General features: G+C 39.4%; 1 protein-coding gene across 1 annotated transcript; it reads right to left on the reverse strand.

Annotated features, from left to right (window-relative positions):
• Positions 1-870: 870 nt before the first annotated feature.
• On the reverse strand, positions 871-25,281 carry ARG1 (arginase 1). Its single transcript, XM_077486865.1, has 8 exons — positions 25,123-25,281; positions 19,074-19,146; positions 13,828-14,002; positions 9,956-10,115; positions 8,511-8,605; positions 6,947-7,051; positions 2,437-2,573; positions 871-1,578 (listed from the first exon to the last, which is right to left on the reverse strand). The coding sequence occupies exons 1-8, from the start codon at positions 25,180-25,182 to the stop codon at positions 1,412-1,414; spliced, it is 972 nt and encodes a 323-aa protein (XP_077342991.1). The 5' UTR covers positions 25,183-25,281; the 3' UTR covers positions 871-1,411.
• Positions 25,282-26,951: the final 1,670 nt, after the last annotated feature.

The raw sequence follows: 26,951 nt of genomic DNA on the forward strand, positions 1-26,951 counted from the left end.
AACCAGAGCTTAAACCTGGTAGCTGATTGTTTTTTTTATGTACAGTTGCACCAGATTTTTCACTCTCCAGTTGTAGTAAATTACCCCCAATGGATACAGCCCTTGCTACTCTACTTAGAGGACTTGGCTGCTTGCGTAAACCATTCTGCTAGAATTAACATGTTTGTACTGTTTTTATTAAATGCATACTTGTGGATCCATTTATTGAACTCTATTTATCATTTGCATTTAGCAAAAGCCATTCTAAGATACCCCACAGTCATAGATAAAATTCATAGTTTAATTTTACAGCAGGTTTGAATGTGTTTGAAGGATATGAAGCAAATCAGAAGATTTCTTACATAAATGAACCTGTCATGGCCTAACAAATGTCTACATCAACAGCAGCGCATTAGTGTTTTGTATATATTTGTCTTGATATTAATTCCAGTGACCTTATGACACCTCATTGGATTCCAGGCCCAGTCTGAACATAGGGTCCTGACTTCTCTCCAAGCTGGCACTAAGAAAATACAGTCTGAAAGCGAAGAGCCTGAGTAGTCTGTAGAAGCGTTGTGACTTGACAGCTGATTGGCATAGGAGTGGCTAGAGTCATCCTGGGCAACAATAAAGGCTCTGAAATCCAAGTAGTTTCCACAGGCAGGCAAGAATTAATTTGAAGGTGTTACGGCTACATGCAGGTATCACAAAGCAGTGATAAGCAATTTTTCAGGTCAGAGCAAGTATATTTTAAGATAAATTAGACCTATGTAGCTATGACTACTTCCACGTTACATTTAAGTACTCAGAAAGAGTTATTACGTTTTCAATGCACATTCTTATGATCAAGAACACACTAGACCAAAAGTACGTTCTGAGTGCACAAATATGTCCAAAACATGGTTCCCAATTTAATATTGCTTAGACATTTAACAGATGCAATTTAAAAGCAGTCAACTGGCAAAGGATGTGTTCTACATTAACTGCACTGCAGCAGAAGTGTGTAATCCCCCCATCAGACAGAAATGGAGGCATTGTAAAACTTTTCATTTATATCAATAAATTAAGACTGGTAACATCAAAACCGCAAGCTGTTCTTCTCTCTAAAACATATATAAGATAATCTACATTAACAAGCATATAAAAACATGTCGCAGAGATCAAAGATCTCAAATTCTAAATGCTTACATTTAAAAGAAAAGAAGTTAATATAACTTAAATATTATTTGTGCTATGATTCCTTATCTTGTGCAGTTATATTTTGTCAACATGAGAATGAAAGAAATTCTCAACTCTACTGTATAATGTAACAAAGTTGCTGAGAAATGGCAATTTATGCATTTTGATATGAGTATTCTGTCCATTAAAATATACTGTTTCTAATTATTAAAAATGAAGTATGCAAGGTTGACATAGCAAGAGGACTTGGCATTCAGATCAGATCAGGAACACGCAGTGAGGATGCATGAAAACCTTCTCGTGCCTTCCCGAAGCAGGACAGGATCATATTGAGGGAGGTGTTTACAGTCAGCTTGGATTCCCTCTCTGTTTCTCCACGCGATGGGTTGACTTCCATCATATCCACTGCAGAAAGTAAGCCTAAACCAGGAAAAAATGTTAGCTTGTTAATATGTGTTCAAAAAAATATCTTACCAAACCACCCCAAAAATATTAAATTTGCTGCTTTGTGAGACTTTTTAAGGTAAAAAACATATATTAAAGCGTTAAGTGAAATGGATCTATTACCCACACTAAACAGCTGGAATCAAATTGTTTTCTGCAAGGTATGTGAGAGAAGGTTTGAGATCTTCTGCTGAAATTACATGTAGTGTTGATTTTTTTAAATGAAAAGAAGTTAACCGCTGCAGGGAACACAAAAATGTGTCATAGTTTGCAAACTACACATTTACTGTTTGCTTTTTGAATTTAACAAAATGAAAAACAAAACAAAACATATTCTTCAACACATTGGGTACAATAGCAGTTAATCTTCTTGACATCTGTTCAGCAAGCCCTTATATTAGGGATATGCAATTAGCGGACCTCCAGCTGTTCCAAAACTACAAGTTCCATCATGCCTCTACCTCTGGGTATCATGCTTGTGGCTGTCAGAGTCTTGCTATGCCTCATGGGACTTGTAGTTCTGCAACAGCTGGAGGTCTGCTAATTGCATATCCCTGCCTTATACCCTATACTTGAGGCCTGTACTGTACATAGGACTATGAGTTCTGGAAAACTTGGAGCTAAGCCCATTCCCTGCTTTTGATCTCAACAGCTAATAGGGACTTTCACAGTGGTCCATGTGAATAAGAATGGATGTGGCTTAGTTTTACAAAGATGATTGGAAACAAAAGCAAAAACTGAAGGACTGCTGGCTGGATAGAGGAACATTAGTGGCAACAATTTCACAGTGTAGTGTGCCTGCGTATGCAGACTGTTGGGGGAATAGTAAGTTACCTGTATTGTAAAGCTGCTCTGTGATGTACATGCCCTCTCTGTAGGTGAGACCTCCAGGGACAGGTGTGCCAGTAGCAGGTGCAACACTAGGATCCAAACCATCTATGTCAAAGCTTAAGTGGATAGGTCTTTTCTTCCTGCAGATAATGAAAAATGTAAAACATCATACATAGGCATACACATTAAAAAGTCATAATTAAAACAGTTGCTCCATGGCAAAATATTCCTCATGCTACGTACACACCATCGGACTATCCACCGGACTTTGCAGAGGTGGTATGGTGTGAGTCTGCCAGACTTTTGAAATGAACAGACTTGCCCAAACATGGAGAAAAGTCAGTTCATTTTGTCGGACAGCGACAGAAGACCGGGTCAACTCTAGTAAAAGAGCTAGCAGAAGATAGCGGAGGCCCGGCAGAAGAACCGAAGAGGGGGACAAGACCCCTAAATAGCGGGACAAGACTCCGAAGTCAGAAGAAGACCCCCAGATGCCGGCGGTGAAGACGAAGAAGAAATCCGGGCTCCTCTGCTAGTAAAAGAGCTAGCAGAAGATAGCGGAAGAGTCCGGCGAGAAAACCCCCCAAGATGGAAGAAGAGAAGACCACCAGAGCTGTCCAATAAATTAATTAAAAAACTTGTGTTGTGTTTTTTTATTTACACTTTTTTAAACTAGGTGAATGGGTAGGGGTACATAGTACTCCCATACTTATTCACATAGGGTGGGGGGCCGGTATCTGGGGGCCCCCTTATTAAAGGGGGCTCCCTGATTCCAATAAGCCCCCCGCCCGCAGACCCCGGCAACCAATGGCCAGGGTTGTCGGGAAGAGGCCCTTGTCCTCATCAACATGGGGACAAGGTGCTTTGGGGTAGGGGGGTGCAGGGCCCCCTTCCCCAAAGCACCCACACATGTTGAGGGCATGCGGCTTGGTATGGCTCAGGAGGGGGGCACTCGCTCGTCCCCACCCCCTTTCCTGACCGGCCGGGCTGCATGCTCGGATAAGGGTCTGATATGGACTTTGGGGGGACCCCCACGCTGTTTTTTGGCATAGGGCTTCCCCTTTAAGTCCATACCAGGTGACGGGGCCAGCGAGGTGTCAATCTCGCCGATAGAGGCAGCAACATTCACTTCCTTCGCTAGTTCCGTCTACCTGGAGCCGCGTTCAGAATGAACAGACTTTTCTCCGTGTGTGGGCAAGGCCGTTCATTTCAAAAGTCCGGCGGACTAGCACACAGATGGGCGGATTGTCCGGCGGACTCTGGTCTCCTGGACCAAGTCCGCCGGATAGTCCAATCGTGTGTACGGGGCATTAGAGGACATCATAAGAATTATGGAGGCTGCCATTGCTGACTTTGCTTAAAGAAAATGGCAGTTCCCTGGCTGTCATACTGATGGATTAATGTCAATGCTATCTGAGTAACTGAGCTACAAACAGGAAAGAGATAAGAAGTTCTGATATTTTCTGATTCTTTACAGCATGTTGGCTGCAGGTCTGTTAAATAAAAGTATTAAGCAAGATACAGCCAGGCATCTGCTGTATTTAGGATAAGATCAGCTATAGCAGCTCCTATACTTGTCTAATGACATCCATAGTTGCACCAGCTGAACAAATACTGTATACTGTATGTCAGTGATCCTGTAATCACTGACATATGAATATAGGAACATATTCCTACAGAGGGAATTTTCCTCAGTACGACCTGTTCAAATCAATAATATGAAAAGCCATAACAGTACTAATGATCCTTCTTTTCCAACTCTTTTTGAATGTGAAACAAGCTAATGTGACACTATTCAGGGCTTTTACCAGCTAAAGCAATTGCTAGCAGGTGAAAAGACTACAAAAATGTAAAGGTTTCAGAAATCCTATAATTATGACCATTTTACTGTTATTAATTTATCCTTCTGCCTCCGCTTGGTTTAAAAACCGATTATCTACAACAGTTCATGTTTAATCACAGGTTATAACTCCAAAGTGGGAAAAAAGTGAAATGTTTCTACTGTCCCTGTATTTGCACTTATACTCCAATGTCCACACTAAAGTCACCAGCTACTAGAAAAGATATACAATCCCACGTTACCGTGTAAACAAATGTATGTCTAATCTGGATGAACGTGTTGCAATGACCATGACACAACATCATGCACAGCTCTCTCTCTAACTCTCTCGAGAGTGTGCCAGGAAGGGAGGGAGGATGAGTCATAAGAAGGCCAATGAGAGCTGCAGGTCTGCAGAGCTGGAGGTGTGCCTCTGTGTGTCTGTGTAAATCCAGGAAGTGAACAGGCAGCAGCTTCAGCTGCCCACAGTTAAAATGGTTGCAGCCAGACTCAATGGAGGGAGATTTCTGCAGCATATTTGTTAAGTACAGAATCACAGTATATATAAAATAATATGCAGAGTGGTTGGAGGGAAGCTTCAGAATGGCAAAGATGTTTTTATTACAAATTACGTGAGCAGACTGCAGTTCCTCTTTAAGTAGTCTGACCTTATTTCTCAGTTTGCTGTTTTACAAGACTTCATAAATCTCTATTTGAGTCATAATGCAAGCATTATATTAAATTACATGACAGACCTGATACATCTGACATTTGTCTAAAATAGAACAAGGGCTGGATCACATGGGAGATTTTTGATTGTGTCATATTCTCAGAGATCACATGACCAAACAAATGTATTGCCAATTCTACCCCTTTAGTCTATACTATATGGTCGTTTTGGTGCTCCAGGTGATGGCATCTGTGGCTCCTGCAGATCCCCTTGGATAAGGGGTGATCCAAACTGGTGCCAAGAAAACAAAACAAGGAGGGCACTGGAATGTATTAGAACTGCATATTTAAAGTAGAACTATAGGCAAAACATTTGTTTTCTTATTGTATAGAGAAAATGGGGGTTATAACCTCTGTTGGTTTATTTTTTGCCATCTGTGCTCCATTGGGGAGATTTACCTTCACTTGCTGCCCCATAGGCAACACAGGTAATGAGAGGAAATCCCTGCAAATTAAGAGAATTCCTTGGGGACCCCCACAGGCCATCAGAACTAGCATCCCCATTGGAAGATTTCCCTTCTATTAATTTTCCGAGAACAGCACACATTTGGGGATTTTCTCTTACTTTCACTTTCAATGATAATGGTACACAGGACAAATAGTGGGGATGAATCACAGACAGCAATGTAAACTGATGAGTTTTAATTCCTCTCCACTCTGTCCAAAACTAAAGAAAAGTTTTGCCTTTAGTTATACTTTAACTAAGAAAATAAACAATATCTCACTTACTGTGCAGTAAACATCTCTAAGCCTGTAGAGGTATGAGAATGGGTTGTATAGAGAAGTGCAATGATCGTTGGGCTGTATGTTGTAATGCTGGCACTGGTGCCCTGGACCAGCACACAGTATGACAAGTGTGGTGTCAATGGCTGCTGGAATACCTCCAAGTGAAAATGCTTTCCCTGCTAGAATGGTGAAAAGCCATCCTATGTACAGGTCCAGCGCAGCAGTGCCAGCATCAAAGCATACAGCCCAGTGGTTATTGTCTCTACACGCCACACTGCTGATAACGATATGGGCTCACAGTTTCTTAGTGAATTGTGTGATTTAAAATAAGCATTCCTTGTTTTATTTTCTTTGCAACAGCTTTTCTCATGTCAAAGCTGCACTGTGATGATCAAATGAGTAGATGATTGGATCAAGTAGCTTCAAGTGGAAAGTGGATGCAGTACAGATTCAAAGACAAAATAAAGCAGAGGCAGGGCGATTCTTGCACTGCAGCTGCTCTTGTACAGCTTCCGCTACAGCAAGGAGAACAATCATCAACACAATGGTGACAATACCAAATCTCACTCCCTGTTTTGTGAGATTAGCAGGGAGAGGCAGCAGTGACATTAGATGATCTCACACTAAAAATATACAACTATAAGTCTCTTGCCACAGGAAGTTCACTGCTATTTTTCAGAAGAAATTCTATGCAAAAAGGTCGATTTTTTTCAAAGAATTTAACCAGACACAAGAACTCTTTTTAGATGTTCCCTATAAAATAGTAAATTTCCACCTTTGCGTTCTCATCTGCTTTAATTTTTAGATAGCTGGTTAAGGAGGTTATATAGTAGTAGTCTGATGTTTTAAAACAAAATGACCACAGAACATTTTTAATAACAGAGGCGCACCGAGCATACAAACGTGCAGTTTGGAGATACCCATGCTTCTCAGGTGCAACAAATTACTGCTGAAACCCAACCTGGCTAATTTAATTTTCCCCCTTAAGATCCGTTGACTGAGGGTATTCACTGAGATTGATCGATAGCCCCCCTTGTAAAGTATAACCTTGATGATCGTCAGATCCTACCAGTGTTAGCAAGGTTGGGTTATCAAATGTATCATATTAGAGTGGCTCAAGAGTCACATGTGACCGTTAGCTACCCTTTGCAGTTATTTGAGGTAGATGTTCAGCATTTGTTTAGTTCCATGTGTACAATGCAAATAACATTTTGTGCAGTTTATATAATTTATACATACTTTCCAACCAAATATTCAATAGTTTCTTCCATCACTTTATTTATTGTAAGTCTGTCCACATCTGACATTGAGTAGCTCTTAATCCCAAGAGTCTTCAGAATATAACTGCAAAAAAAAAAAGCATAATAGCATTTCATAAAAGTGTATTTTTCAATGATAATGTGTATACAAATGAAATGGCAATATATTGTCTGGGGGATTCCTTTGTCTGGCATTCCTATCCTTTTTTTAATTTCCACAAATAGCAAAAGACACATTATAACTCAACCCCAGGAGAAAAAGGGACCGTGAAAAAAATCTGCAGAAATGAATCACACTGGGGGGCTAGCCAAAATTGTGTTTGAGCTAGAGTTAATTAATCTAGGATCAGATTGTGTGCATCGTACTCTATGGTCATTCTATATTTAGCTCTTATTAACAGCAGTTTTGCAAAATTCAGCATATTGTGTAGAAATGTAAGTAAAATATTTTTGTTCCTTAATGGCTTTGTAGTCTAAATAGTTACCCATATGAAGATTTTTTTTTCCTTATGGTTTACATCATTCGTGGTTTCCATCGTACATTAGGTATGATGTAGTATTCATTTACCAGTTATGAAACCTACCAGGAGGGGGTTTGGATATTCCTCTCCCCAACTTCTCCCTTTTTTTCTTTCCTTGTGGATGTTCTTGTCTGAGCAAACCATCCTAATATCATCTTATTTACTAATGGCACTTTGTATTCATTTATATATGTTGTTTCTATGATATTTTTCTTTTTTGTAATATATTTGTAGTTAGAGCTATACATAGCATATGATTTCTGTGGTCCTGAAGAAGTGGGGCTCCCACGAAACACGTAGACCATCCTAATATTATCTTATTTACTAATGGTGTTTTGTATTAATTTATATATGTTGTTCCTGTGATATTTTTCTTTTTTTGTAATTTATTTGTAGTTTGAGCTATACATAGCATATGATTTCTGTGGCCCTGAAGAAGCGGGGGCTCCCATGAAATGCATAGACCAGCGTACTATGAAATCATTGATCAACTGAATTCAAGCTACATACCAGCTTTATTTTTGTACTTTATACTGTATGGTATATACAATAAAATTTTATGTCTTTTTAGCATGTAACTCAATAAAAAATTTTGTACAGGTTTTTATACAAATTATAAAATTATAATAATAATTAAAGTCCTTCTCTGTGTCTCTATTTTGTTTATCCTTATATTTATTTTAGGATGATGCCAATGAGAACTTGAATAGCATATACAAATGGCATCCCAACCCAGGTTTTCAAAATAGTATAGTCTAAATAGGCACTCTTGGCATTATACTAATGTTCACTAGTAGATGAATTATGTGTTCAGCCTGTCATAAACTATTTAGCTCAAGCCATTATATATAAATGTGTGATACTTCAGGATGGGATGTTACTCTTTTTTTTTTTTTTTTTAAAGAATTGAGAACTTAGGACTGTACCGTAATAAAATGTTACGTAAGACAAGCTTGTCCCAAAGCATCTACAATTTACATGAGTTTGCCTGCTACTCAACAGAGAGCTTGAGAACAGACTTACTGCTCTCCAGGGTCTACATCTCTCAGTCCAATGTATACTATATCTTTGGCAGACAGACTTGGCTGCACCCAAGAGAATCCTGGGATGGCTGGCACCTTAGAAACAAAAAAGAAAAAGGAGCTTTATTATTTTAGAATTCAAACTTTTATTTATTCAGATAGTACACAGGGTAATGAGGATGGATAAAAGGCTGAAACCCATCTAAACTGGTAAGATACTATTTTATACCAGGTTAAAGCAGTCAAGACTCGTACAGTTACATTCTGATTAATTTCCATTGGTTACTTGACTTTGCATAATGCACTTTGGCTAATTATATAAATCCACATTTATTTTTTAGAGCTGCATTGATTGCACCATGACAAATTTGTTTTTAATTCTTTGTTTAGAGTCAAAGGATAATAAGGCAACACGTTTGGTTGAAGTCTTTCGTCCATTAAGACACACCTTAATAAGAGCGAAAGATAACAAGTGTATTACAGAACACACAGCTCATAATCTCTCCATTGTCTTTGAATGCTAAAAAGTATCATTGGAGTGTATTGCTCAAAGGTGATGCTCAGGGAGAGGGGAGACCATGAGTAGTTAGGGATAGTCTGAATGGGTCTAGTCCAGTGATGGCGAACCTTGGCACCTCAGATGTTTTGGAACTTCATTTCCCATGATGATCAACTACACTGCAGAGTGCATGAGCATCATGGGAAATGTAGTTTCAAAACATCTGGGGTGCCAGTGTTCGCCATCACTGGTCTAGTCCCTAGGGTATCCCATACTCAGGTGGAAAGAACAGTGACTTAGCAGGTGCCTAGCTCAGGAAAAAGGTAGATAAGATGAAGAGTAGGGAAAGATGGTATGGTAAAGAGAAGTAGGCAAAAGGAGCAAACATGTTTTTTAAGAGGTGAGCACTGATGATTACATCACTTGCACATCATGTAGTTAATTTTAATTATGGTTGTTAAGATTAATGACATTATTTTTAATATGCACACATTTGCTTCCCTATAACTGACAGAACCAGTTTGAGTAAATAATCCCTGCCACAGTTGTTTGTTTATGTGCCCCTGGATACATTGAAAATAATTAGAGGAGCATTGCAAAACATGGGACTGATATGAAAAAGACTTTTCCCATAGCATCTAATTAGTTATTTATTTTCACCAGATACATTTTCACTGTTCAGCTGTTAACATATACGTTTCAATTAAAAGTTAAATAGACATTATACATGGGTTGCTGTGTATATATTCCATATACTGTATATGGGGTTTATCTCATAAAAATTAGCTTGATGGTTGTTTAGTCACATCAGACTCCTTTAAGTTGAATTAACTGGTAGAAATATGCTGTCATTTTCATCATTGCTGTCATCATTCAATATGTTCAACAACTAATACACGAGTAATTACAAAGAAAATGAGCAATGTGTACTGGAAGCCTTGGCTTACCTTGGTTTGTAGCTCTCTGATTAGGAAAGAGACAGGTTGTCCATGTAGATTGCCACTGGGTGATGTTACTGGAGTGTTGATATCTGCATGGGCATCCACCCAAACAACACACAGATCAGGGTGAACCTTGGCATGTCCTGTGATGGTCCCAACTGCCAAGCTGCATCAGCACAAACAAAGAATAAGGTAAACAAAAAAAATGTCACAACAGATTAGTCGGGAACATCTGGTTCATAGGCCATTATAATTCTTCTCTTGGAACAATGTGTTATAATTGAAATGTGTCCTTAGCACATAGTATGAGGTAAAGCAAATTACATTTCTCTCTGCCATTGCTCTACCAAGCCTCAGACAAAGAACAGAAATGTGGGCACCATCCTACTGCTTGGATAACTTTCAAGTTAATCTGGGTAGAAACTAAAGGGCTGGGCAAAAAATATTTAACATATATATTTGCTTTTTCTGCAGAGATCAGGATCTGGTGAACTCTGATGGAATCTAGATATGGGGGTTGTCACCAAGTTTAGAAACACTCCATATGTTTGTGCCATTTTTTTGGATTTATATATCTCCATTCAAAGGATTCCCTGGCACACTTTCAAGCTAACCAAAATACTAACCAATCTGTTTCAGACACTCAGATTAAAAACAGAGTTTTTTTTACAAATATATGTGTGGTGCCTAACTGTGAACTACCCAGATTCCTAACTATGGGGAAATATATAGCAATGCACAACATACAGTAGGCTCACCTGGGGGCATCCCTTTTCTCTTTTAGGGTACAGCAACACACCAGAAGCACAGACAACACTTAAACAAGGCAGCTGAAACTCTCCAATGTGTGTCTGCACCTAATCCAGCCAATGTCTGCACCAAAGCAACAATGACAACTACTCTGGTCTGTTTGACATTAGCAAAAAGGAAAGGTGGACATAGGCAGGGCAATTCTTTTTTTTTAAAGACCAGGATTCTAATGGCTGTGCATTTAATTGGCTTACTGATTTTATTTTTATTTTTTTACATTGCTATTTATTAGGAATGTTAACATAAGACACCTAGGCAGAAGAGTAAAATGCACAACAACACACACACACAGACCTGAAGGGTTTGCCTGCATTAGAGTGAGCTGCTAGCCCATTCAAAATAAATAGGCTTCTCAAAAGCAACACACCTAACACATAGTAAAGCAACATCTGCTGTAAATGAGGCCTGAGAGTTTCATGTTTGAATAGACACTTATTATTAGTGCTATACCTTTCAGAAAAATGGAAAGGGACTGCAGTATTTCTTATTAATCCACTCACATTTTATTTAAGTCAGACTTACTACACATTTGCAGCAGTTGGACTAGTATAGTCTAACAACAAGTTTACAAATTAAACAGCATTGGTTGAGATTTCCATTGCTTTAAATTAGCAAGTAGCACACCTCTGTGATATTTTCTATTTTAGCCATGTAAATAAAATTATCATTGCTATTCCATATGTGTATTTATACCTTTATTTCATATGTGTATTTATACCTTTATTAAATATACAACCCATTCATATCTGCCCATTTTCAAGTTATGTGTAATGTCTTTTACAGAATTTATAGTTTCATCTTTGTTTTACACAGTCCAGTATATTCAGAAATAGTTTGTTCTATTTTATTTACATTTCTCCAATGAAGAACATGATGGAGCATACATACAAACAGAATTAGCTGTATGGGAGCTGCACAAAGCAAACAGTCAGGTGCCTTGCCTCTTGTAGAGACCATTTAAAATTTTGATTGGTTGTTTTGACTTATCAATTGTAAGTGGGGGTGAGCTTGTAGGTATTTTTAGTTCTCAAATTAGGAAATAGAGGATCTTCCATTAACATATGTTTTAAAGTTGCATGATCCTGGATTTTCATCCTGATCCTAGCTTCACTGTTTGCTGTAAATAAAGTTGGGACTTGTGCCCTGAATGCATGATCCATGTCAGTGGCAGAATAAGTTATGAAGCATGATAAGCATGACAGCCCTGGAGACTACAGCTTTGAAAGCAAGTCAGCATTAGCAGCTTCTATATTTCTATCCTCAGTTCACTAGCTTTAGTCAATTTTAGACTGTTTTGGATAGAGTAGGGAAAAGCTGACAATTCCCATCTGACAGCTGAATGTAAATAAAGGAGCCCAGAGAGTTAAAAAAAAAAATGCTGCGCGGGTTCTTCCACAATCCATACCTGGCCCTTCAGGGTCTGCCATGGATTTTTAGAGGGACACAATGCCAAATGTTTTTGTATACTATACTCTTTTCTGAGTATGGAGCCCATCTGGCCAGGTATAGGGGGAGACAAGAGTGCACCATATCAGGCCACACTCCCTCAACATGGCCCGATGGTTGTGGGGGCCTGCAGGCATGGGCCTTTTTGGAGTCTAGAATCCTCTTTAACAATAAGGGGACCCACCGATCCAAGCCCCCATGTGAATGAGTAAGGGGTACATAATACCCCTACTCATTCACCAAAAAATACAGTTTTAAATAAAAGAACAAATACAAAAAATTTAAAAAGTCCCCTGATGTACATCCATTGTCAATCACATCGTCCTGAGATGCAGATCCATTTCAATCATGATAAACAACGGCTGCCGACCCGCAAGAAAAAAAAAGCACCTGCTAACACCCGTCTGATCGTGTTGCTTACAATGCACCAAATGGATCTCTGCTTCCCCCTGCTACTGAAGTAAACAAAGAGGCCAGATCACCCGGTGACATCATTCATGATCTATATGGACATGTCCATGGTCAAAGACATCACTGGATGACTCCATCCCTTTGATTACTTCAGTAGTGGGAGATGCAGAGAGCCATTTGGAGCAAGGCAAGTGACAAGAATGGTCAGGTATTGGCAGACAGCAGGCTTTTTTCCCCTGATTTTGTAATTGGCATAGAACTGCAACACTGGACTACGTGATTGATGATATATGTACATCAGGCCCATTTTTTTATTCTTTTTTTACCGCTGTCTTTTTTGGGGAGTAAGTAGACATGGGATCTGTTGTTTTAAGGCGGCTTCCAAATTCAAATAAGTCCCTTGACCGCAGACCCCCAAAATCACTTAGCCAGGGTTGTTGTGAAGCGGTCCACATCCTCATCAACATGGGGACAATTCGCTTTGCCACGGGGGTCCCCTTGACAAAGTACCCCTCCTATGTTGAGGGGATGTTACCTGCAAAGCTATGTGGGGGGGCGCCCCCCCTTTCCTAGCCACCTGGGCTGCATGCTCGCATTAGGGGCTGGTATGGATTTTGGGAGGGGGCCTTAAGGCAATTTTTTATTATTTTATTACCCCAAGGACCTGATACGGATTGTGGAAGGCACCATTTTTTGTTTGTTTTAAATGCCCAGTGCTCTTTTGCTCTTTGGGGAATCAATCCCAGGCTACCCTCAGAGATGAGTCACTGATTGTTAGGACGCCGGCGGTTGCCTGCTCTTTAACAACCAGCTGTTTATTTCATATATTCATTAAATAGTGTGTAGCTAGACCACACCTTATTTTACAAATGTATTTTTTATTAAATCGACTTTTAGATCAGTTTATGCAGTGTTTACTGTTTCTTATTTTTGCAGTAAATACAGCATACATTGATAGTGAATTTAGATTTTAAATATTGCATGTAATATTTGCAATAAATGAGCCACATGATCCAAATATTGCATGCGATATTCCTTAATGAATTGAGCCCCTTGGCAGTATTATCTCTTTTCTAAATGTAATTTTTTCATATCCGGTTGGAGAGGCTTTAACTCCAATCTGCTTTTATCAAATGGAAAATAAAAAAGTTTGTCTGAAGTTGGACATTAAGGTTTTTTTTGCAGATTTTGTAAAACAAAAATATAATCACCTGTGATCTCCACCAAGGGTTAAGCAAACTCTTCCACTTCTCTTAACTTCTGAAACAGCATTAGCAACTTTCTCTGCAGCTTGCCCAACTGTGCGTGGATTCTTTACATTCTGAAAGGGTTCATCACAGGGCAGCTCAGGAAAATGTAGATCACCGTAATCCCTCACCTCATATTCTGCAAAAAAAAAAAAGTTAATAGTAACATAAGATAGTAATACAGAATTTTACACAAAACATAATCAACAGTAATATGTAGAACATTCTGTTGTGTACACTTGCAATTTCTTTGTTTGAAAAACAAGCTCTAGAATTCTAGAATAGTGAAATTTAAAGGACAATTTCACTTTAATAGAGTTGTTCATTAAATCTTCCTTCCACCCCTTCAAAGTGGAATTTCAGCTATACACCTATTTCGTAACACCTATGCAATCTCACCTGTGTAATAAAGATGTATTTACTTACCTATTTTAGGGTTGCTCCAGTCTGGTCAGGTGATCTGACTCCCCTCGGTCGGCCAGTGAGGCTGCAGGGGAGAGGAGGGAGCGCTGACAATTGATGGGCCTATGGGCGATATCACTGCATGCGTAGTAGGAGTTAAGTATGGCTGGTACTGTTTTCTAAAAAGGCTGGCTGCACAGTAAAGAACTGGAGACAGGGCTAAAGGTATCCATACTAAAGGTATAAAGGTAAATATATATAAAAAGGTAAGCTAAAAGTAGGTGGCTGCCACTTAGAGTGGAATTCCTGCTATACACCTAACTAGCCTTAAAAATGCCCCCCCCCCTCCCCTCCCCACCTTCTTAAAACCTATGCTAAGTAACCTGCACAAGAAAGATGTTTATATTTACCTATTTTCAGGCCACTCAGGTCCAGTCACAAGATCTCCCCTGTGTCATCCAGCGGCAGCTGCAGAGAGGGGATAAAAAGTGCTCTGATAACGGCTATTAAAGCCTACAGCGGTAATATCACCCATAGGCTTTAATGACCCATCCATCATCAGCACTCCCTCCTCTCCCCTGCAGCTGCATTGGCTGGATTTAGCATGCTTATTTACATGCAGTGAGCACCCAGAAATGTACCCTTGCATATTTTTGTGTATGCATTTTATCGTCCAATCCTTAAAGCAGAATTTCCCCCAAATCCTCACCCTCCTCTTTAACAAATAGCACTTTTTTTGGGGTGTAGCAGGTACCTTGTTTTGGTAGCAGCAATCTGAGTGAAAGTTTAACCCACCCACCCTTCTTCCCCACAGGGGACTGGGGGAACATTCAAAAAGTGTCGCTCAGGTCACCCGTGTACAGCAGGAAGTCGACTGTGAAGCAGCAAGGCTTCATTCATGGTTTTCCTTAGTTAAGATGCCAGCGCCTTGACCCGAAGCTTAAGATTTCTAAATGAAAATTGCCATTAGTTACCGAAATGAAAAAAAAAAACCTGTCAGGCATTGGGATGTCCCATTGAGGGGAAATGCAATCCTGCACAATTGTTTCAACTCCATTCATTTATGTCCTTCAGTCTTCTGAGACAGAGGGGTTGATTTACTAAAACTGGAGAGTGCAAAGTTTGGTGTACCTGTGCATGGTAGCCAATCAGCTTTTAACGTCCGCTTGCTCAATTAAGCTTTGACAAAAAAAAAGATGATTGGTTTCTATATAGAGCTGCTCCAGTTTTTTAAATCTTCAGTTTTAGTAAATCTGACCCATAATTCTAATTCCATAAGAACTGCAAAATGTTGAGGGATAAAACCAAACCCATGACCAGCAACAACCCCCCTCAGCCCCCCCAAAAAAACACCCAATCTTATGTTTATAATTTGGGGACTGGCATGGAGAATATGGAGGTGGTGGTCACTAAATTTTGGGTCCTTTGTGAGTAAAATCGGAGGTTCCAAACAATATATACCAAACTAACAGAACTTCTTTTATTTTATTTAAAAGGGCAGTAATTAAAATGAACTAGTTGTACATGGAATGTAATTTCCCAATAATATGCAGGCTTCCACCTTAAGAAACATTTCTAACAATATATTTGCATTCTTCTGGTGGCAGGTTTAAAGCATAACTTAACTTTCTCAATCAACATTGACTATTTTTAATCCTCATGCTGATAGCATTAGTAAATATATAGGAAAGTATATCATATTTACTTGTTTTATTTTTATTTTACATTCCTTCAGTTACTTTCTGTTTTACAGGCCTAGGAAAACGATGTCATATATCCCAGGAGTCTTCAGGGGGGAAGGAGGGTTTTTCTCAACTAAGCACACCCTCCTGCCTGCATGCCTAAGCTAAGGGCAGATGGGTTCCTGGAAGTAAATGCTACATGAATCATCTGCCCTTACTCAAGTTGGCCAAAAATGCTAGGGGGTTGTTTTTTCAAAGTGATCTCTCAGCAAAATAAAGCATGGAGACATGGATGGATGGAGGAGTTTGCTTTGAATGAATGAAATAGCTTTTTTCAATTTGTGTATTTAATCTGATTTAATGTTATCTTTGTGCATACATAACTGTTTACTCTTCTAATGCCTGGTATACACAATGAGATTATTGGACGACTGATCGTTCGTTTTTTTTGTTTTTTGCATGCTAGTTCCAGATCGAAAATGAAATTTATTAAAGTTACGAAAATTCTCGCATGACAGAATAAAAATTCGGAAGTGATGTAATGTGTTGTAGAATTGGTATTGTATTTTTGAACAACAACTGTACTGATTATTTGAAAATTGTACGATCTGGTATCGTACAAGAAAAACTTTTGTGCTTGTCCCATCAGACAATTTTGCATTAATTGTCGGGATCAGCTTTGGAAAGCTGTGTACTAAAGATCAGATTATTGTACAATCGCTTTGATTGTTGTATTTTCCATACGATTTTCTGATTGTGTGTACAGGCCATAAGAAGGTGGAATTTATTAACCCTTTCATGACCAAGCCTATTTCTGATATTTGTTGCTTGCAAGTTAAAATCTGTATTTTTTGCTATAAAATTACTGACAAACCCCCAAATATTATATAAAGATATATATATATATATCTATATATATTTATTTTCTTTTTTAGCAGAGACCCTAGAGAAAAAAAAAGGTGATCGTTGCAATATTTTATGTCACACAATTTTTGGGGAAAAAACTTTCATGAATTAAAAAAAATCTAAACAGTAAAGTTAGCCCGATTTTTTTGTGTAATGTGAAAGATGATGTTACGCCAAGTAAATAGATACCTAACATGTCATGCTTTGAAATTGCGTGTGGAATGACGAAAAACTACTGTACCTAAAAATCTTCAAAAGTGGCGCTTTAAAAAATAAAAATACGGTTACCAGGTTAGCGTTACAGAGGAGGTCTGGTGTTATAATTATTGCTCTTGCTCTGACAATTACAGCGATACCTCACCTGTGATTTGAACACCATTTACATATGCGTGCGCAACTTACATATGCGTTTTCTTTGCTGCGCAAGCTGTCGGGGACGAGGGGGCTTCTTATTGTATCTCTTTTTATTTTTTTACATTGTCTCTGTCAAAAAAAAATTATCACTTTTATTGCTCTCACAAGGAATGTAAACAACCCTTGTGACAGTAATAGGTGGTAACAGGTACTCTTTATGGAAGGATGGGGGGGTCTAAAAGACCTTGCACTTCAAAGTATTCAGATTGCCAAAAACTGCGATTCTGAATACTGTCGTTTTTTTTTTTTAAATCTGTGTCATTGGCAGCCGAGTAAACTGGAAGTGACGTTGTGACTTTGCTTCTGTGTTTACACATAGAAGACTGGAAGTAAGGTATTTTCAGCTTTGATTCAGTCTCTCTCTAGCCGGTGGAAGTGCCGGATCATGAATCGGGTCTCCTGGTGGGATGGGAGGCCCGGGAGCAGCGGCGGGAGTGGGGCATCCACTCCTGTTCATTTGGGACAACAAATGCCTTTTAGCCGCATTGGTTGTTATCCCTAAAGAGCCGACCACCCGCTCTTAAAAAACGGTCCCGGGGTGATGCCTGCAGCTGCATATCACCCCGGTATAACCCCTGAAAGCCGAGGGGGCTTTCGCTCGGCGCTAAGGGGATAAGCTTGAAATGGAAAAATTAACTAATATTGCAGAAATGATAACAGAATCGCAGGATAAAGGACGCAAGTGATCCTAAAAGACTAACACATTTTAAGTGCTGTTATTCAGATGCATGGCAACGTTCCCAACTGTTACCTGCTATGATTAGCAAATAATACCGTAGCTAGCTGATCCAGGGATTGTGTAAAAAAAAGCCACTAGCCATTATAACAGCTTAGATGACTCTTAACAGTGATGAAAGAATCAGATTGCTCTTAATAAAATGACATTGACACTGGGAAATGCATGTTGACAGTCACTTCAAGTTATATGTGTCATACAAATCTTGACAAACCTTAGGAAATTTCACAGTTCCAGAGCCTAAAAGGAAAAGGATTACTCCACGTCTGCTCAAACTATAACTGTTTTATAGATAAGGGTATAGCAGTGAATCACTACTGGCTTTTACAGGCAATGACCTAAGGTTCTTTCCAGTAGGAAATTTACAGTAGATGTTAACACATCATTTCACAGAACAGTATAGTAATGCAATAGTCATGACTAATATTGTTGGAACAAGGCACAAAATATTGCATACATTGTGGTCAAGACAAGTGTGTTGTAAGGTCAACAACATTTACTCACAACTCTGCAATCTAATAAATGTAAAATGTATTTACACCTACTTTACATTTACTACGTGTTCGCCTTCACATAGCAGAACTTTAAAAAAAAAAAAAGATTTAATAAACTGCAGCTTTTTTTTTTTTGGAGACTGAAAATTAAGAAAAATTTGTTGTCTTTGTATATTCGGGAGCTGTGCAGCTGTGCTTGTCATAATTAATCGTGGTTTTTCTGTGCTGGCAGATTTCATTATCATTTGTAAACTGGATTTGACCTGTCAATCCTAACAAAGGGTTAAAGATTTTGAAGCTTATCCTGTCCTAAGACTTTCAATTGGGAAAAACTCCCACTGAACTTGTTCAAAAATGTTTGCAGTCAGCTATGACACCTTCCTCTAAAAAACATGTAAAAGATAAGAGTTATTTTTTTTATTTTATTTTTTTAGGTATGTTGTGTGAATGAGAACACATAAAGAGATAGTGGGGTTTTCTCCTATGTGACTGCAAAAGTGAAAATACACTTTTTGAATGATATACAGATGGATAGAAAAGCAGACATATTCTTACAATCACTGTCAAATTTCTTACCGAGTTCCTCTAGTTTTTCAATTAAACCTGCTCTCCTTATGTAAATTGGTCCTTCTTCCACTCCACCTCTGGCCTGTTAAAGAAATATAGATGTTTTGAATGATAAGATTATATCCATCAGACGTATACAATTGACCTTTATATTCACATATTGTTACACCACAATAACATACAGATTTGCTTTGGTTAAAGTATTTTTTTTAAACAAACTAACATTACTAATTAAAAAAATGCATATATCTTATTATGAAATCACATTCCAAGGGTAGATGAGGATGACACAAATATAGTAGAGAGAACATTCTGGCCTTCAGGTTACAGTAGAACCCTACGGCAGATCTGGGGAGGGGATGGGTTTCCATATTGCTTCATATTCATGCATGCGTAGGTAGCATGGCTCTGCTGAGCCACATAAAGAGAAAAAATTTTTTTTTTTTTAAAGTGTGTGTGTGGGGGGTTGGTGTTTGGGGGGTGAGAAGGCAGGGAAAAGTAAGTGTGTGGTAAAGGTGAAGGTCTGCTTCAGATCTGATTCATACCTATTCAGGTTGCAGTTTGTATATTGCTGATGCATTTCGCGTTTTTCAATACACGCTATTCAGTGGCAACTCCAGCTTTCATATTTAGAGGGGGAAATGGGGGGACAAGGACAAAAGTAGGGGGCCAACTTTAAAACACAATTTTATATATATATATATATATATATATATATATATATATATACACACACACACACACACACACACACACACACACACACACACACACACACAGTGTCTTGAAAAAGTATTTATACCTCGTGGATATCCTCATGCTCCCTCTTCTCTCCCAGTCCTCTCTCCCTCTCTCCCCTCCTCCTCTTCCCCATACTGCTTGGCATGCTGGGGGTTGCAGTCTACTCCCAGGGAATGTGGCCAATAGGAGAGGGCATTGCCGGACTGGGTGAATGAGCACTGCTAGGCTTAGGGTTGCCACCTTTTCTTCAAGCCAAACCTGAACACTTTACTGGTGCACAGCTTTTTTTGCAGTATAAACTATAGGATTGTAAAAAGACTTTTGTTGCCCCAAGGAGGGCAGTAATGCAGCAGGCTATGCACGCCACAGCAAATAGTTAGTATGACCAGATTGTGTTAGCAATGTGTGGAGATTAAAGGAGCATAAATAAACCAAAAGCTTTCTTGTATCCATAAAATAAGCTTATATTGCTGTGCCACAAGAGTCTCACAGACATGTCTAGATGTGCTGAAGCGCATTGCAAGCCCACTTGCAATGCATGGACGGCCTGAATGCAGAAAAACACCTGCACTACCACATACAACTGTGCACATGACTTGTTAACTCCTTTAGGCCCCTTTCACACAGGCCCCTCTGTGAAGTGGAACCTGCTTGCTCAGCGACGATCTCTCCGCTGATCCCCTCTAATCTGGTGGATGATGGATTTGTGTCCGCTCCGTTATTCAAAGTGGACACGGACACAGTCCTATTCTCCTCTATAGGGCAATCGAATAGAAATAGACTGCCTTTCCGTTTCCATCGGATGCCATCCGATCCACCAGATGGATGGAAAATGGGACCTCCATCTGTCTTTTTTTGGCGGACAGGATCAGATTGGATGGAGGTGGGCGTCTGTGGACATCCACCGCTCCATAGAAGTGACTGCCGTCTCCGGTCAGTTCTGCCTAAAAAAACTGACAGGACCTGGACCTGATCGGATCACCTGTATGAAAGGGGTCCTAGAGAACTTGTGATAAGAGGAAGAAGTTGAGGAAACTTCATAGAATAACCATATAATAACTCATTTAGTCTCCTGTCCATAACACACATATGACAGGTCACCGCTCAGACCATATCAAGGACATGTCAGGGGAAACCTGGGAATTGACAGCAAAAGCCAGCTCAGAGCCCCCCCCCCCCACCCCACCCCTGTATATGTCCACACTATTCCTGACACCAGGAGAGCCGGAAGTAGTTAGGAGTCCCTCTTCCACCCCAGGCACACTACACACTGTCCCATTCAGAAACAAACAAAGCCAGACACTATGCACATATACAGTTAGATTAGATCATGTCATTAGTGAAACACCTGACCTGACCTCTTTGCTGCCTTCAGTGCTGCCATTCATGCTCCAGGCTGCCTGTGTCACAGGAAAAAAGCAGAGTGTAATGCTTGTGAGCCGGTGTCTTGCCGGGAAAGTTCCCCTGGCAGATAAGAACCGCCTGTACTGCGCATGTGCTGTGCTTGCGCAGTACAAACGACTATGGAGCCACCGAAAATAGCCGAAGCTGAACACAGTGAGTCAGCTGTACACGGCGCCTGCGCACTACATTCTGCCCTGAGTCCAGGTTCAAGCCCCACCATCCAAGTGGACACAAAGTTAGAATAATAATATGCCGAGTGCAGCGAGGTCGCGTCCGAAGCGTGGCGAGCAAAACGTGGCGAGCGAAGCGAGCCCACGAGGGGCCCTGTTACAGATGCTGTGTGCAGCTGACTCGCTGTGTTCAGCTTTGGCTATTTTCGTCGGCTCCGTTGTGTTTCGTACTGCTCAAGCGCTGCGCCTGCACAGTACAGGGGGGTCCTTATCCACCTGTGGGGGAACGTTCTTGGCAGAACACTGGCTGGGGTGTCCTCCATTATCAGAGACTGTCCTCACTTCGAAGCCCAGGAATCCATCATATCAGAGACACAGGCAGCCCTGCCTCTGCGCTCTGCTGAAGGGTGCCCCGTTCTCTCCTCCTCATTAGGCAACAATGCTGGGGCAGGGTTGCCAACTGCCAGTAAATTTACTTACAGTTTTTTTAAAAATCTGTGATTTTTTTTACAGCTGCCAGTAAATATTTTATTTTAAGCGTAAATCAAGTAAATTACTTTGGAATATACCTCCATTCTTTGGTTATTTTTTTCACACAGAATGAAGGGACAATTCTGCATTTACTTGGAATATCTTTCTGACCTCCTGTCCCCTTTGCGGTCTCACAAGAAAACATGCTTTGTGAAAACAACTCTCAAAGCCAAAGGTGTCTGTTTCATAATTTTCCAGACTCACACCCTCTGATTAAGTAGAAATTAAATAAATAAGCCTTATAATTGAACATAAATGGTGATTTTGATTTTTTTTTTTTTTGCAGTACGGGCTAAGTTATGGTATCAAAGCTGACTATTTTTACACATTTATTGCTTACTTCTAATTGGTTCCTAATGAATCAACCCTCCGAAGCCAAAATGAACTAGCTTTTTCACACAGTAACTGGTTTCAGTTGACGTGTAATTATTAAGTAAAAAAAAACAGGCAAAGTTACAGACATGCCCTTAGGCAAAGTGATTGTTATCAACACATCTTGATTGATGCAGGCTGAATTATCCAATCTAATCAGAATGATTTATGACATTTGTGTCTTCAAACTTGACTGTGAATACATGCAGAAAAAATTTATCTTTTCACATATTTTATGCAGCCTTGCATGCCTCGATCTTTGATAAAGGTAAATGATAATTACAGACTTTATCGCCACTAAATGTCAGAACTTCAGCACCCCCTCCTACTATTGAGTTCAACAAATTCGTGAAAATGCCAACTGGGTTTCAAAGCACAGTAACCCCTAAAAAACAATCAAATAACTGATTACTGGTATCAGATCACTGAGAGACTAGCTGATTCTGATGCTTTGGGCTACTTCTTTTCATATTTTAGTTTTTGCTGAAATGTACAGGCATACCCCACTTTTAAGTACACAATGGGGTTTATTTACTAAAGCTGGAAAGTGCAAAATCAGGCTTCCTTCTGCATAGAAACCAATGAGCTTCTAACCCCAGCTTGTTCAATTAAGCTTTGGTAATAAAACCTGGAAGCTCATTGGTTTCTATGCAGAAGTGAGTCTGATTTTTCACTTTCCAGCTTTAGTAAATAAACCCCATTGTGTACTTAAAAGTGGGGTATGCCTGTATCAGGTCCAGGAAACACTGTGCAGGAATTGTCAGCACCAGATGGGTAGCTTGCCATGCAGGATGCAGCATTTGCACCCAGCCTTGTGCAATGAAGTTAATATGTAGAATGTGGGTGTGAAGATGAGTGTAATTAATATGTAACACTTACCTTAACCAGTCCACAGATTAGACTTTACTCTATATTTACTATGATCTTTTATCTATCTCATGTTAATAGGTTAATCTTTGTAACATTTGCACAGTAGAACTGGTATAAAATTCGGTCAGGGAGAATAAAATTGCAGCCAATAAAAAACAATTAGTAACATTAATTTTCTAACTCTAACGCTCCACTCCAAGAAGTCTAAAACAAACCCTTGCAATGGCGCTGCACTGGAATTGCAAAGGTTAGTTGCTTGTTTATTCTAGGGGAGATGCTTTTACTGGTACTTACCTGTTATTCCATTCCCCTGGAAGGCAGCGCTCCTCAATGCTCCGGCGGTGGATTGTCCTTTGACATCATCACGTCCAATTCAGAGCTTCGTGATATCAGGACCTTAGACCCCTGGAATATGGGGAAGAAGATGCTGCTGGAACCTAGCCATGTACTATGTCCCCTAGAACTAAACAAGCAATTAAAGCGGAGCTCCATCCAAAAAGGGAAGCTCTGTTTGTTTGTACCCTACCCCCCTCCATGCCACATTTGTCACTTTTCGAGGGGGAGTGGGTACCTGATTTTGACAGGTACCTACTCCCACTTCTGGGTAAGATCGCTATGGCGATCTCTGAGTCTGTCTGGTCCCTTCTCTTTCCCCCAGTGCCTTATGGGACACACACACAGGTCCCAGAAGATGGCAGGACCATTCAGAAAGTGCATTGCAACTCGTGTATGTGCAGTAGGAAACCAGCAGTGAAACTCGAAGGCTTCACTGCCGGTTTCCCATAGTAAAGATGCTGGGGTCTGCACCTGAAGCCGATTGAAGAATCGTCTTGGGAGGCCGACATCACTGGATCCCTGGACAGGTAAGTGTTCTTATATTAAAAGTCAGCAGCTACAGTATTTGTAGCCGCTGACTTTTATTCTTTTTTGCCCAGACTGGAACCCTCTTTAACCTTCACAATGCAGACGCAGCCCCACTGCAAGGGATACTTTTTAGGTTCTCCAGAGTTGGGCTTTAAGCTCACATTACACTTAGCCCACGTACACACGGTCGGAGATTTTGCCAACCAAATCCGTCGGATTTTGCCCGTCGGATTTAGTCCAACGGATTGTGTCCGAAACTGTTGCATACACACGGTCGGGCCAAGTTGTTGAAAAATCCGATCTTTCAGAACGTGATGACGTAATTTCGTTACGATGGGACTACATTCAGGCTAGTAGCCAATAGCTTTGATGTAGGAATTTGATCTGAGCATGCGTAGCACTTGGTCCGATCAAAATGCTCTACACATGATCGGATTAAGTCCATCCGGCCCAGTTGGTCGGGAAATATTTCCAACATGTTGGAAAATTGGGTCGGACGGAGATTCGGACGGAATCAGTCCGATGCATACCACACACAGTCGGATTATCTGACGACACGGTCCGATAAGACTCATTCCGACAGATTCTCCGACCGTGTGTACAAGGGCTCACACATTGCAATCTGATCAGAGAAGCTTTGTACATATAAATTTTGATTTACCAAAACTATGTAATACATTATAGTTAATAAGATACGTTCATTCAGCGGTAAAGATGCTGCAACAAAAATGATGCAAACAACATAGGAACATGTACACTTTATAGGCAATAGCAAGGGCACTACCAAAAAAAACACTAAAGTGTTAGTACAAAAAAATGTCAAAATTTGATATGTTAGCTGTCTATACAATTCCACAGTAATTGTGCACTTTCTGACATGTTAGAAAAAAGACTCCAGAAAAAAAAAAAAGTAAAAAGAAAAAAAAAAAAAAAAAAAAAAAAAAAATATATATATATATATATATATATATATATATATATACAGAACAGGGCATTTTTTCCAATGTTTCAGTTAATTAGTAATATATATCTAACTTCTGTTTTAGATAAGGACTGTTCTAGCATAATTTACAAACAACAAGTATTCTTTATGGGAAATATCTCACCTGCCCTTTAGAAAAGGGTGCTCCAAGAACTCCCACTGATCTCTTAGTTCTTTCGCTCATTGTGCCTGTCTCTACTTGTGTGTGGGTCAGCTTGTTAGCATTCTCCTTTTGTACCTTTCTGCTGTGCCTTATGATGAGGTAAAGAGGTGTAACATCTCCACCCAACAAAACTTATGCAATGTGTTCCTTTTAAAAAGCATCTGCTGCTGCTGCAATGCAATGTGTTTGTCTAGTGATGTATTTATGAAAAAAAAAAACTGGCTGTTACTAGATCATGTGTACTTACAAATATGTTACATCACTAATGATATATAAAACTGAAAGAAGAATGTGAAGATGTGAAATGGTTAGCAAGGTTAATGCATTGAACTGTGCATTAGCTATTTAGCACTGTTTAGCATTCATTTTAATGTCTATAATAAAATGCCTAACTTTAAAAAAAAATTAAACATTAGATATTATATCCCCAAATGATAAGCAGACATATTTGTGTTTGCTTTGGACTGATTATTGTCCTTTTTTTTTATATATATGCTTTATTGTTTGACTTGAGTGACACTACCAACACTGGTTACACTTTGTATTGAGGATATATCAGTGTGCCATCACACAAATAACTAGGCCCTTTAGTTCTTTTTTGTTTGCGCTATTGCTTTATATGCCTGTTGCTGTTTTTATTATCCATCATTTGTTTGACATGCTTCACTTGCTGCAATCATAATGCTTTATACAGTTTATGAGTTTTAAATAATATAATATGAATTATGCTTTTAATTTGTGTGCTTATTGGTTACAGTTTATTGATGCTCTATGTATGCGGATATAGCAATTTCAGTGACCAGTCTGTGTAGTTCTATTGATGTGTATGTTTTGTAACACATTTTTACTATCTTATAAGATATATAAGTATATAAAGGTATTTTGATAACATTTCAACATTGGGACTTTTTTTTTTTATGTTTAACAAAAATAACAACTTATCTGGGTCCGCCCTAATGACTTCATCACAAATTACATCATCAGGGGCACGGATACACGCCCGTACTGAGCTGTTTAAATAGACATATCTGGATGAGGAGGATCACATTGGCTAAGTAAAACGCCAATCAGATAGTTAAACCAATGCTATCCATGGCTTAATTGGATCAACACAAGCACTTAAAGTGTTAGTAAACCCATGACAGTATAATAAGCCTGTATATGCAGTAAAGCATGCTTGTTATACTGTCTGTGGAACCTGATGTGGAAATATTGAAATTCATATTTATATCAAAGAGCTTCAAGGGAACCATTGTGAGGACTTTCTAAGGAAATTACCGTGCCCAGTTTTATGTATATATGTATGTATGTGTGTGTATGTGTATAGGTATGTACAGGAACATATGTACTTAATACATTATTTTGGGAGTACTCATGAGAGGTGGGCCTAGTTTGTGCTTTACTGTTTCCTAATTGTTTTATGTGTAGCGGTGTGTTGCCACTAGTTACTAACACCCACACATATTCACCCTGCTGCCAGACAGCCATACATCACCCTTGTAGACAATGAAAAGGCATTTGCTTTGTTTTGTTTTTCTTTTTTGGGGAGATATTGGTTGGGGGTAAGGATATATATGTGATGCCCATAGATCAAATTAATTTGCCATCATATTTATAAAATTAGAACTTTGTTTGAGCCTTAAAGAAATGATGGACATGTATAACATCTACAGTCTCTTCCCTGCATCATCATCCAGATTATTGCTCCTCCTCTGCATAACTCCTGCAGACTATTGCTCCCAGGAATCCTTCCCTCTTGCACAAATTTATTCTGTAGCACATTACATTTC

Source organism: Lithobates pipiens, unplaced genomic scaffold, assembly GCF_037356315.1.
Source record: "Lithobates pipiens isolate NorthernLeopardFrog02 unplaced genomic scaffold, aLitPip1_a1.2 Scaffold_18, whole genome shotgun sequence".
Lineage (NCBI taxonomy): Eukaryota > Metazoa > Chordata > Amphibia > Anura > Ranidae > Lithobates > Lithobates pipiens.